The sequence below is a fragment of the Perca fluviatilis genome, chromosome 12 (assembly GCF_010015445.1).
Source record: "Perca fluviatilis chromosome 12, GENO_Pfluv_1.0, whole genome shotgun sequence".
Classification (NCBI taxonomy): domain Eukaryota; kingdom Metazoa; phylum Chordata; class Actinopteri; order Perciformes; family Percidae; genus Perca; species Perca fluviatilis.
Window position 1 is genome coordinate 23,997,830 of NC_053123.1, and position 12,158 is coordinate 24,009,987.

The window sequence follows — 12,158 nt, forward strand, 5'->3', positions numbered from 1 at the left end:
GTTTGAAGCGTAGACCCACACTGTTGAATCAGTTTAAACTTATTTTTGGGTAAAGCCCTAACTTGTTTATGTTTTAGGTCATGGCATATGACTGATCTCTTTATTTGTGCAAAAAGAAATAAATATAAATGTATTATACTGTGCCAAATATCTTTATTGTATTATAAGGAAAGATCTATCGTGGTAACATATTTTCAGCAGAGCTTCCACCCTTTCTTAAAGTGCCCATATTATGAAAAAAATTAGTTATTTTGTCGCTAAACGCAACTGTTAGCTCTAATGCTACCTTGTTCTCAGTAGCAAAGCACTGCTACAACACACACAAGTTCACCATAATCTACAAAAGAACTACTTACATGTGCTCCCTCATTTAGAAGTCTCCCAGCTAATCCTGCCTTGTAACAGACCGAAGTTGAAGAAACAGGCTTTCTTTTACTTCTATGGAGCTAGCTAGCTGACATGATCTACAACTGAGCTACTGCGCATGTGCGAGTGCAATCAAAGATAGTACAGAAGAAGAAAAGAGGTCTTACTCTGTAGCTAAAACAGAAACCAGGTGAAAAGAGGATCTGCAGCAGTGAGAGAGAGCGGTGCAGTACAACAAAAATATGGTGTTTTTTGAAAATTAAACCATGTAAACCTATTCTGGTACAACCTTAAAATACAATTATGAACCTGAAAATGAGTATAATATGGGCGCTTTAAAGTGTTTTAGCATACTGGGCCTCTGAAATCAACTTTAATGGCTGCAGAAGAGTAGATCCAGGAGATAAAAGTTTACAATAAGAGAGAAGATTCAGACATTAGCTGAGTTAGGCTACTGTGCTAACATTTTCTTGCTAACTCATATTTTTTACATAGTGCATAATTTTGGTGATGTTGCAGTCACCAGTCCACAGCTGTTGTGGTTGGAATTGACTTAATGTAGTTCACTTTTTTTCTAATCACATCAAGAAATAATGGTTCTGCAATTCTGTTTGTTTGGCAAGATGAGCAGGTGACATATGTACACTGTTGTGGAATGGATATTGGGATTCAGTTCAAATTAGATGATGTCATACTGTATTTATGAACATTTTTGTTGTAGTAAGTCAAAATATAATTGGACCACCCAAGCAAAGCCTATGTGTGGAAGGTCAGGTCAAAATGCAAGAGTATTGTTATTAAACCATAAGTGGATGGCAGCATTTCTGAGAAAGGACATTTTCCTGTTAGACTTGAAATTCTCTTCCTCACCCGCCCTTGCTTCTTTACCCTGTCTTTCGTAGTCTAATTGTTGCTATGTCACTTTTTTTTTTCCTATCCACAAACCTTGTTTCACAGAGGTGTATCATCAATAACACACACCGGTTGGTGGAGCTGTGTGTGGCCAAGCTCTCTCAGGACTGGTTCCCTCTACTGGAGCTGCTGGCCATGGCCACCAACCCTCACTGCAAGTTCCACATTTACAACGGCACACGGCCCTCTGAGACTGTCCCCGCTGGAGCACAGCTGGCTGACGATGAGCTCTTCGCCCGACCACCAGACCCACGCTCTCCTAAGGTGAATCACCACTGCAGCAGTTAGCCAAATACCAACATTTTTACCTTTTTTTTAATATAAATTATGAGGCTCATTATAGACTTTCATCCTTATTCTTTCAAATGGCCAGGTTTGAACTTTTCTTAAAACTGACCCTTTGGCCCTGCAACACAGTTTTAGATTGTGCTTGATATTACTTTTTATTACACTTTTAATACACATGTATTTCTTTTACATGATAAATGTTTAGGTGTGTATAAAATTATGCAGAAAACAGGCCATTTTCTTCCTCCAGAGAACAGTCAGCCCCCCCCTTAGCCTTACCCTAAGGGCCCTTACGAAACGAAGAGAATTCCTCTCTGGAGTAGCCTGATAATGAAAAATATGGAACTCACTGTCTAGAAGACACTTAGTCCTTGTGTCAGAAAGAAGATTGTAATAAAGAGAAGGTGGATACACCAGAGAATAGTAATTTTACAGTAAAATGTGATGAATACAGTGTGGGCACGGGGGCAGTGAACAGTACTGCAGTGCTGCTTGCCTGTCTGCCTCTGTTGGCAGGGGGCCCAGGACTACTTGAGGCTCCACTGTGCAACTATTAAGTCAGATTTTGCTAATATTTTTTATTTTATTTTTTTATTTTTTTTAAGCTTATAGTTATTTAGTGGTTAAAAAGCAGCAATCAAATTTCTTGTTGGGTAAAGCCGTTTTAAGTCCCCCTATAATACGGTGTCTCTTCCTCGATACCTTGGATCTCTTTCTCAAATGAGACTTGAGAAGAAGATAATGCATGAAAATATTGTTTTCCAAACTTGTAAATGTGAACTTAGCTGTAGGGAAGAATCAGGAAATTAGTTCATTTTGTTGAGTAAATGTCTGTTAATATCCCAACCTGAAATCTCTTCAACACAATTTGTGAAACCATCCCTCAGTCAACAGATTAAAGGCAACTTCTTCAATGTGTTTTTCTCTCTATTTTTGTAATCCACAGGGCTGGTTGGTGGACTTAATAAACAAATTTGGCACGTTAAACGGGTTTCAAATGTTGCACGATCGCTTCATGAGCGGCCAAGCACTGAACGTCCAGATCATCGCTGCACTTATCAAGTGAGGCTACATCATGTCGATGGGCTTTTCTTAACATTTTATGTGCTCTAATGTTCTTACAAGTTTGTGTGAGCTGATTTTGTGTTCTCTGCGTTACAGGCCTTTTGGCCAGTGTTACGAGTTCCTCACATTGCACACGGTAAAGAAGTACTTCCTTCCAGTCATCGAAATGGTTCCCCAGTTTCTAGAGAATCTTACAGATGAGGAGCTAAAGAAAGAGGCCAAGAATGAAGCCAAAAACGACGCACTGTCCATGATAATCAAGTCTCTGAAGAATCTGGCTTCTCGTGTACCAGGGCAGGAGGAGACCGTGAAGAATTTAGAGATTTTTAGATTAAAAATGATTCTTAGGTGAGTTTTAAAAGATCGTCTTTGTCAGTTCTTATCACCAGAGTAAGCATTTTATTTCAAATTTGAGTGCAATATGATTTAATTTTAAATACATTCTCAATTCTTATCACCAGGTTATTGCAAATTTCTTCTTTTAACGGCAAAATGAATGCACTAAATGAAGTTAACAAGGTGATCTCCAGTGTGTCCTACTACACTCATCGGCATAACCCTGAAGAGGAGGAGTGGCTGACTGCAGAGCGCATGGCGGTAGGCTCAGCTCTTGACTTTGATACTGTGCATCAAATATTTCTCTGTATCTAAAATCCGATTCACTCTGTGTCTTCTTGTCCTACGTCAGGAGTGGATCCAGCAGAACCACATCCTGTCCATTGTGCTGAGGGACAGTTTGCACCAGCCGCAGTACGTAGAGAAACTGGAGAAGATCCTTCGCTTCGTTATCAAAGAAAAAGCTCTTACAATGCAGGATCTGGACAACATCTGGGCGGCACAGGTACACTGCAACCAACAATATTTTTAGTATTATTCTCATGAATAATTATTTAGTCTATAACATGATGGAACCAAAAGATTCACTCACGTAGTATGTTTCTAATAACACGACACAAAGCAAGCTAAGCCAGCAAATGTTTGTTGTTTTTCTATAGTTCTGTATTTACCTAATGCTACATTACAAAAATAATTTTGAGTGTTGGTGTATTTTAGTTGGAACTAAACAGGCAAACATGGATACAGCCTTCAACAGACCCTTGTTTTCAGAATACAACAATGCTGCACTGTTACTTGAGTAATTGCGATACAACTTAAAGTGCTCATATTATGCTCATTTTCAGGTTCATAATTGTATTTAGAGGGTGTACCAGAATAGGTTCACACAGTTTAATTTTAAAAAAACGGCTCCTCTTTTCACCCTGTGTGTTGAGCTCTCTGTTTTAGCTACCGAGTGAGGCATCTCACTTTTGTTCCATCTTTGTTGGGAGTTGCACGTGCGCAGTACCTAGGTAAGGACAACTAGCCATTAAGAAGCAGAGTATGAGGGTGTGCCACGCTAGCAGCTAGGTGAGCATTATAACGTTTGTTACAAAGTGACGCACGTTTGTCATGGAAGTAAAGGCTGGACTACAATAGAGCTGTTTGGAGCGGTTTGTCAACAGCGTTTTCTGTTGGAGATGGTAAGTCCCTTTGGGCTTTTTCACTTTGTAAACCTGTAACATGCCCAAAAAAGGTATATGTAACACAATAAGGTTAAGGGAAAAAGCATAATATGAGCACTTTAACACATCATTCCTTAAGTGCGTAAATGTTGTAGTTTTCTGGAATGCTAAATGGAAAAGGTTTGGAACTATTTAGTTAATATTGAGCACCATACTCAGGACTTAGCCGCACCAGAGTTCAGTCGTTCACTGGGTTTCCCTTCATTAAATTGCCTTAAAACGAAACCAGGCTGCTACGGTATAACAAATCAGACCTTTATACACATCAGACTGGTAGGTTATAACTCGACTAAGCCAGACATTTCTTAATTTTCGGCTAAGATGGACAGAATAGCGCTGAAGTTATTCAGTGTGTACGCTGTATGAATTAGCCTAGCGGACTTCTGCTCATAGCTTTATCCTGACAGAATACCACAGTGAATTTCAGCTTCAACTCTTTTTAGCCCTACACTTTTTTGAAACGGAGCACCTAATCTCGATAATGAGAACAAGTTAGCGGACTGCTGAGTCGACTCTCGCACTGAGCGGAAACGGAAACCATGTGCTCGAACACGTGTCTTTCGGTTTAATAAAAGTTATTCATTTTTATGGGTTCTGTTATTCTACAGTATTGAAGAAAAAAAAGGATATCTGAATGAATGAATATCCCAATAGTCGAATATAAACAAAAAGTTGGCTGCTGCTCGCTGTCAATTGCTACTTGTCCACATTGCAACGGCAGCATATCCCAGCCACTGCTGAGACGTTTGGTGTTGGACGTTAAAAGCATTTTGTTAACCCAACAGTCTGGTTGTTGTGTATCTGCAGGCTGGTAAGCATGAGGCCATTGTGAAGAATGTCCATGACCTCCTGGCCAAGCTGGCATGGGACTTCTCACCTGAGCAGCTCGATCACCTTTTTGACTGTTTCAAGGTTAGTAAGAGTTGTATTAATTAATCAGTCACTTAATCACATATTGTAAAGGGGTTTTGTATAGAATATACTGTATCTTTTCATTCAGTTCTTGCTTAATCACATTACAGTTGAATTGTTGCATCACAACAACATGCTCTTGTACGCCCTGCCTTAACTTCTGGACTTGGTTGTTCCTCTCGTGCAGTCAAGCTGGACCAATGCCAGCAAGAAGCAGCGTGAAAAACTGCTGGAACTTATCCGGCGCTTGGCTGAGGATGATAAGGATGGGGTGATGGCCCACAAGGTCCTCAACCTGCTGTGGAACCTGGCACACAGTGATGATGTGCCTGTAGACATCATGGACCAGGCTCTTAGTGCTCACATCAAAATATTAGATTACAGTTGTTCACAGGTACATGTTGGTGAATATGTTTTAAAGGTTTTATAGGCAAAATAACTAATTTATCTAAAAAAAAAAAAAAAAAAATACTGAGGATGTTTGATTTTTCACTCACAGGACAGAGACACACAGAAGATTCAGTGGATAGATCGCTTCATAGAGGAGCTACGAACCAATGACAAATGGGTGATCCCTGCCCTGAAGCAAATAAGAGAAATCTGTAGCCTCTTTGGAGAAGCCCCTCAAAACCTTAGGTAAGGTCATGGTAAAAATCTATTTTATATTACAGGAACATTTACAGTATGATTCTAAGGTCGGCAAGTAAGAAGTGTTAACTTTTCAATATAGTCTTCAATTATTTTATTCTGAATTATTCATATGTATTTTACACATAATGCATGAACTCTCATAAGAAAAGCAACAATACACTTCATTTTAACATTCATTTTGACCAGCTGACATTTCTGTCATTCTCCTCACGTTTGCACACAAACTGCGGCATGTCAACTCTTCTGCTTAGTACCCAAGATGGTAAAGGGCCCTGCAGTTTAGTGTCGTATCATTGCGAGATGACATCAGAGTTATCCCCTGCAACTCACCCTAGTGCACTAATTAACCATCAGTGCTGACCAACAGGGCTATTAAATTTGCTCTCAACTGATTTTGACTGTCAGTATGTTCTTAAGACATGTCCCACTGTGTGTGGGCCCATTAAATCAAGCATTACAAGTAAAAAAATAAATAAAATAAAATCATAATTGGATTCTCTTATCGTTCAGCCCTAGTTAGGATGGTTTGAGGCAAGGGATGCTCATGTTTTTTCAGTACACTGAAAGGAGCTGAATGGTACACTTATTTTGTTTTCTTTGTTATACTGCCACAAAGTTAACGCTGTAACTGCAGTTGAAAGATGGCGCTGGAGAATGTTAGAAAGCCTGTGCTTAATCAACCAATACAAATGCCCATTTCTGTCTACAGCTGACTAGCTACTTATCTGTCTAGTCTGGTAGCTAGCTTGTCAAAAAATGTTCAGTAAATATTAAAAGTTAGTTTGTGTTTACATGAATATGTTTTTAAAGTCATAGGCCTTTTTCACAGCAGACATTTTGATTCATAGTACTAGGAAAAGCACAGTTGTTACTAATAACATTAACAGTGTTATTGGTACAATACCAGTACCCCAAAACAGATACACCTGTGCTTTTTCTACTATGACATGTCAAAATGTCTTCATTGAAAAAGGCCTATTTGCTATATATGTTGATAAGAAGCGTAGGTTCAACATAATGCGGACCTTGTTCTGTCAGTGAATCATGCTATAAGGAATTTAAGATGTCAGGGAGATGTAGTAGTTAAAAAGGAGAGATTGTACATTTAACTTAAGCAATAATTCAACATTACCATGGTAAATTGTGAAAGAACTGTAAGAATATGAACTCATATTGTTTAGAATTAATTGTAAAGTATTTTGTTTTGAAGTAGTGTTTTTTTCTAGTCAATGTAGAAAACATGTAGTATACATGCCTATTGTTTTTCAGAAAGAAAATGAAAATGCCAATTAACATACAAACGAACTTAGTGGGGTAAGTTGAGTGCTAATTTCAGGGTTCTACCTATTTCTGTTTCACGTCAAGTCTAACTTTCTCTTTGACATGTTTATGATATATATATCTATATATATATATATATATATAGATATATATAGATAGATATATATACTTTATAAAATGTAAATCTCTGTCATGAATCCGCTTAAGCAATTCTTTCTTGGGTTTCATCTCAAATGACTGATTCCTCATCTAATCTCCTATTCAAAGACAAGAGACAAGATACTTGTATTCTGACTAATGGCTAAGCAATGAGCTCTAGATTTCGGTTGGGTCTGGGGAACATTAAATTATATCTTCTCTGCTCTTGCTGTTTGCAACCTTGGCAACCCAGATGTTCATCCATCACAGTCTTTGTAGCACTTGACCTTAGGTTTAAGAAATTGAAAATTAGGCCTAAAGAGAAACAAATCATTGATCAATAGGACTAAAATCTGTGGTCACAATTATAATCTGTAAGGGATCAATATTGTGAATTACAACCCCGACCGACTGATGCAGGAGCCCGGCTCAATGCAGAGGGGTCTTGAATCAGCCCGAAGGGGTTCAATTCGCAATAATGGCCGACTTGCTCTACGTTATCCTGCTTATTACACGGCTACTCATACAGAAGTTACACACTGCATCCCAGTCAGGACAGGTTAACTTTAATGTTGATTAGCACGGCTCTTAGGCGGAAGCCAGGTTGCCCTGGTGAGTGAGCTAACCCTGGAGCTAACTAATGCTTTGTTTGCACTTTCCTTCTGTCCATTCCATCCCATCTCCACTGTCTGTCCTTCCTTCCATTATTCCACCATCCCCTCCATTCCTGCCACCATGTCCTATTACCCTTTCTTTCATTTCCTTTCCATCTATCAAACTCTTTCCTTTCTCCATCCCTTCCACCATTCATTACCATCCATACCATTCCAATTTATTATATTTTCGTCCCTGTGTGTGTGTCTGTCCCTATTTATATACATAAGTGTTCCTTCCTTCATTCCATCCATCCATCCTTTCTTTATTATATCCTTGGCAGTAAGTATATATATGTTATATTCCACATCACTGCTTAACAAACTCTTTTGTTTATTTCTTTCATTTTCATTATACACTGCTATTCCTTTATCTTTTATCTGTGGTATTTCCTTAATTCCATTCCATTCATTCTTTCCTTCAAGTATAGTTCCTTTCATTCAAATACCTCCTGTTTATCCATACATTTCTCTAAAACACTTAGTTAGAGGCCACAATACATTCTCAGTACTAGGCTTCCTATGCATACTCAAGTCACTATCTTTTTACATCTGTCACTGAGATAGAGCCCCATTCCTCCTGTCTCCTGTCACTTCCATCCACTTATTATATCCGTATTTCATACCTTGGGCTATTCCATGTATACTATGTGTTTCCACCATCTGTATACAGATATATTTTTATATATGCTTTACTGGGAATGTGTGTGTGGGAATTTTCTATTCAGTATATCTGCCACTGCTGATTTATATATATATCTATGGGTATGTGCATCCAGCTCCTTTTTGCTGTATTTGGCATTGGTATTCATGTGGATTTTATGTGTTGCAGGTGTGTAGCTCTTTAGTATGTTGTATCCGTTCAGATCATGGGTCTCAGACTCATTGCTTCCTAAGTTCTGGTCCTTCTACTGGGTTATTCTGTCCTGTCTCCTGGTCGGTCATTTATCCAGTGTGTCGTTCTCATGGTTGTCTCCATGCCTCCAATGGGTTCTGTTTCCACCTGCCTCCACTCCTGCTGTGTTCTCTCTTTGGTCCTCATGTGATCCATGCCTTCTCCTGGTCCATGGTCAGCCATAGGTTTCCATGTGGTTCTCCGTGTGTTGGGGCAATGTCCCTGTGTTGTGTGTGGTCGGATCATGTGTCATTATGTGTCCACTTCCTTCTGTCTCAGTGCAGTTCGTTCTGTCTTTTTGTGGTCTCATCCATGTGTGTCCTGATCCATCCATTCCTGTGTCTGTGTGCTTGTCTCCGTGTGTGGTCCTTCTGTGTTGTCTGTGTGGTCCATTCTGTCATGTGTGGTGTGATGTGGTCTCGTGTCTGTGTGTTTCTCGTTGTGTCTGTTGTGTTCCATCACTCAGGTGTCAATGCCATCCGTACAGTTGGGATCTGTCACCTTTTCATGTCCATCCTCTTCTTCCATGTCTCTCAATGTAGCTCCGTCAGCTGGCCATCCATGTGTTTATGATCCGTTCTCAAAATATTATACAGGGCTGTCTGTCTGGCTCTCCTCCAGTCTTCACCTCCATGTGTGCTTGTCTGGGATTCTGGTTCATCCATCTACCCGTGTCAGTTGGTCGGTCTCAGTCCCCAGTGTCTACTCCATTGTCCCTGTGTCGGGGTTGTCTGATCATTCTCGTGATTCTATGCCTTCATTATTTATGTTTATTTTATATTTCTTTCCATCCATACAAGATGTAAGTATCTGGTGTCTGGTCCTCTGTGTCCGTCTGTGTCCGTGATTGTGTCTATGGTCTCAGTGTACTATGTCTCGTTCCATGCTGTGGTGCTCAGGCTCCAGCCTGTCTTTCTGTGCATTTGGCTGTTTTCAAGTTTGTCTGTATATATATATATATATATTTTTATATATATATATATATATATATATATATATTTTTATATATATATATATATATATATATTATATATTTTATATATATATATATATATATATATATATATATTTTTATATATATATATATATATATATATATATATATATATATATATATATATATATATATTTAAATATATATATATATATATATATATATATATATATATGGCTGATTCAAGCCCTGCATCACCCTGGAATGAACTACATGACCTTCACAAGCATGTTTCTCTAACCTTCAGGCCACCAGTGTCCAATATTGATATTTTTTTTTCTTTTTTTTTTTGCCAGGTTCCTGCTAAAAGATGGCCAGCTGTGGCTATGTGCCCCTCAGGCCAAGCAGATCTGGAAGTGTCTGGCTGAGAACGCAGTGTTTCTGTGTGACCGTGAGGCCTGCTTCAAATGGTACGGTTTGATTTGATCCCTTCTTGCCTTCGGCTTGAATTAATTCCCTTTTAGGTTTATTAATCAGCAAGCGTATGTTTGAATGCTGTTTCTTTACTGCCGCCCAATAGGTACTCCAAGCTGATGGGTGATGAACCAGACCTGGACCCAGACATCAATAAGGACTTTTTTGAGAACAACGTTCTGCAGTTGGACCCATCTCTGCTGACAGAGAATGGCATGAAATGCTTTGAGAGGTTCTTTAAGGCTGTCAACTGCAGGGAAGGCAAGCTGGTGGCAAAGCGCAGGGCCTATATGATGGATGACCTGGAATTAATAGGCTTGGACTACCTCTGGAGGGTGAGGAGAATTGTTACAACAGGCAGACACAAACAGATGTATTTGTTTTATTGGGAAGGGAGGCAGATAGTTTTCTCTTTTGCCCTTATTTCTATCTTTTTAATGCTATAAACTTATATAATAGCTTTAAGAAACAAAATTAGATACCTTGAACATTGGTGAAGAGATCTCCATTTAGTCCTCTTAAGCATCAGTTAAATCTCTGTCTGAGAGGGAGAGCAATACATCTTGTTGGAAAACACATTTGTGATATGTGTAGGCTTTAGTTCTGACTGCATGACCAGCTGCACTTTGTAGTCCTGCTGACCCAACGTGATTTACTCAGCAGAATCCATTTGTCTTCAAAAATTGCTGGAAAACCAACCTCTTCCAAGAATACATACTTCATCTAATATGTTGGTTAGGCTCACATTACACCCACACTCTGCTCTGAGATAACCTTAAAAGCTTTGATAAATTGGTCCTAATTTTGGTGCACATGTGAGCAAAATATGCCCTGCAGTGTCACTACTACAAAAACATGTAGTCAGACTTTCAGCTTTGAGATTTTGTTCCATATTCTCCTCTCTCCCAGGTGGTAATTCAAGGAAGTGATGACATCGCCAGCCGAGCTATAGACCTGCTGAAAGAGATCTACACCAACCTCGGACCAAAACTGCAAGTCAATCAGGTACACTGTTCTATTTCATTATGTGCTTATCTCTGTTTTTTGTTGTTTTTTTCTCTATAATCTAGGCTTATCTGTTGTCCTGTGAATAAATCAATTAAAACCATTTTAAATTATTTGTTTGTAATGAAAAGTTACCCATCTTCATGGTTGTACCCATTTCCTTGTCCTTTTAGGTTGAAATTCATGAAGATTTCATCCAGTCATGTTTTGACCGTCTGAAGGCGTCCTATGACACCCTGTGCGTGTTGGATGGAGACAAAGACAGCATCAACTGCGCCCGTCAGGAGGCTATCCGCATGGTGCGAGTTCTCACTGTGCTCAAAGAGTACATCAATGAGTGTGACAGTGACTACCATGAGGAGAGGACTATACTGCCTATGTCAAGGTACAGTTGCAGCTACATTGTTGTGCAAAATCAACATTATTGCCAACCTAGAGACTGCAGTATGATTGTATACGGGTCACACTATAAAATTCCGAAATCACCTTTCTCAAAATGTTATAAATTGTTGCCTAACATAAATGAGTACAATGCAGGAGCTAATAAACAATTATCCTAAATAAACAAACAAACAAACCTCAGTTTTCCCTGTTGAGTGTGTATGCTCCAGAACAAGTCAAGAGTCTATTTGCTATATTCACATCTATTGTGGCATGCCATGTCTTTACTGTTTCACTTAAACCTCTTTCTTCCATTTCTCTTTCAGAGCTTTCCGCGGGAAGCATATCACATTGATCGTCCGTTTCCCCAACCAGGGGCGTCAGGTAGATGACTTGGATATCTGGTCACACACTAATGATACAATCGGCTCGGTTCGGCGTGGCATCCTCAACAGGATCAAAGCTAATGCTGCACATACCAAGATTGAGCTCTTCATTGGTGGGGAGGTTGTTGATCCAGCTGATGACAGGAAGCTGATTGGACAGCTCAATTTAAAGGACAAAACGGTGAGAATGTTGGACTGGTGTTATTCTTTTTCCTAAAAGGACATTTTTTCAATAAAGGTGCTGTGGCGCTTTCT

General features: G+C 39.2%; 1 protein-coding gene across 1 annotated transcript in view; it reads left to right on the plus strand.

Moving 5' to 3' along the window:
- usp9 (ubiquitin specific peptidase 9) overlaps positions 1 to 12,158 on the plus strand; it is a 49,034-nt gene that overhangs the window by 18,093 nt on the left and 18,783 nt on the right. The window contains exons 6-19 of the mRNA XM_039818314.1: positions 1,324 to 1,542; positions 2,513 to 2,628; positions 2,728 to 2,979; positions 3,093 to 3,228; positions 3,320 to 3,472; positions 5,001 to 5,105; positions 5,293 to 5,499; positions 5,605 to 5,741; positions 7,026 to 7,070; positions 10,014 to 10,127; positions 10,238 to 10,466; positions 11,041 to 11,136; positions 11,310 to 11,521; positions 11,844 to 12,084. Of these exons, the coding sequence (XP_039674248.1) occupies positions 1,324 to 1,542; positions 2,513 to 2,628; positions 2,728 to 2,979; positions 3,093 to 3,228; positions 3,320 to 3,472; positions 5,001 to 5,105; positions 5,293 to 5,499; positions 5,605 to 5,741; positions 7,026 to 7,070; positions 10,014 to 10,127; positions 10,238 to 10,466; positions 11,041 to 11,136; positions 11,310 to 11,521; positions 11,844 to 12,084 (2,262 nt within the window). The remainder of the gene's footprint in view (positions 1 to 1,323; positions 1,543 to 2,512; positions 2,629 to 2,727; positions 2,980 to 3,092; positions 3,229 to 3,319; positions 3,473 to 5,000; positions 5,106 to 5,292; positions 5,500 to 5,604; positions 5,742 to 7,025; positions 7,071 to 10,013; positions 10,128 to 10,237; positions 10,467 to 11,040; positions 11,137 to 11,309; positions 11,522 to 11,843; positions 12,085 to 12,158) is intronic.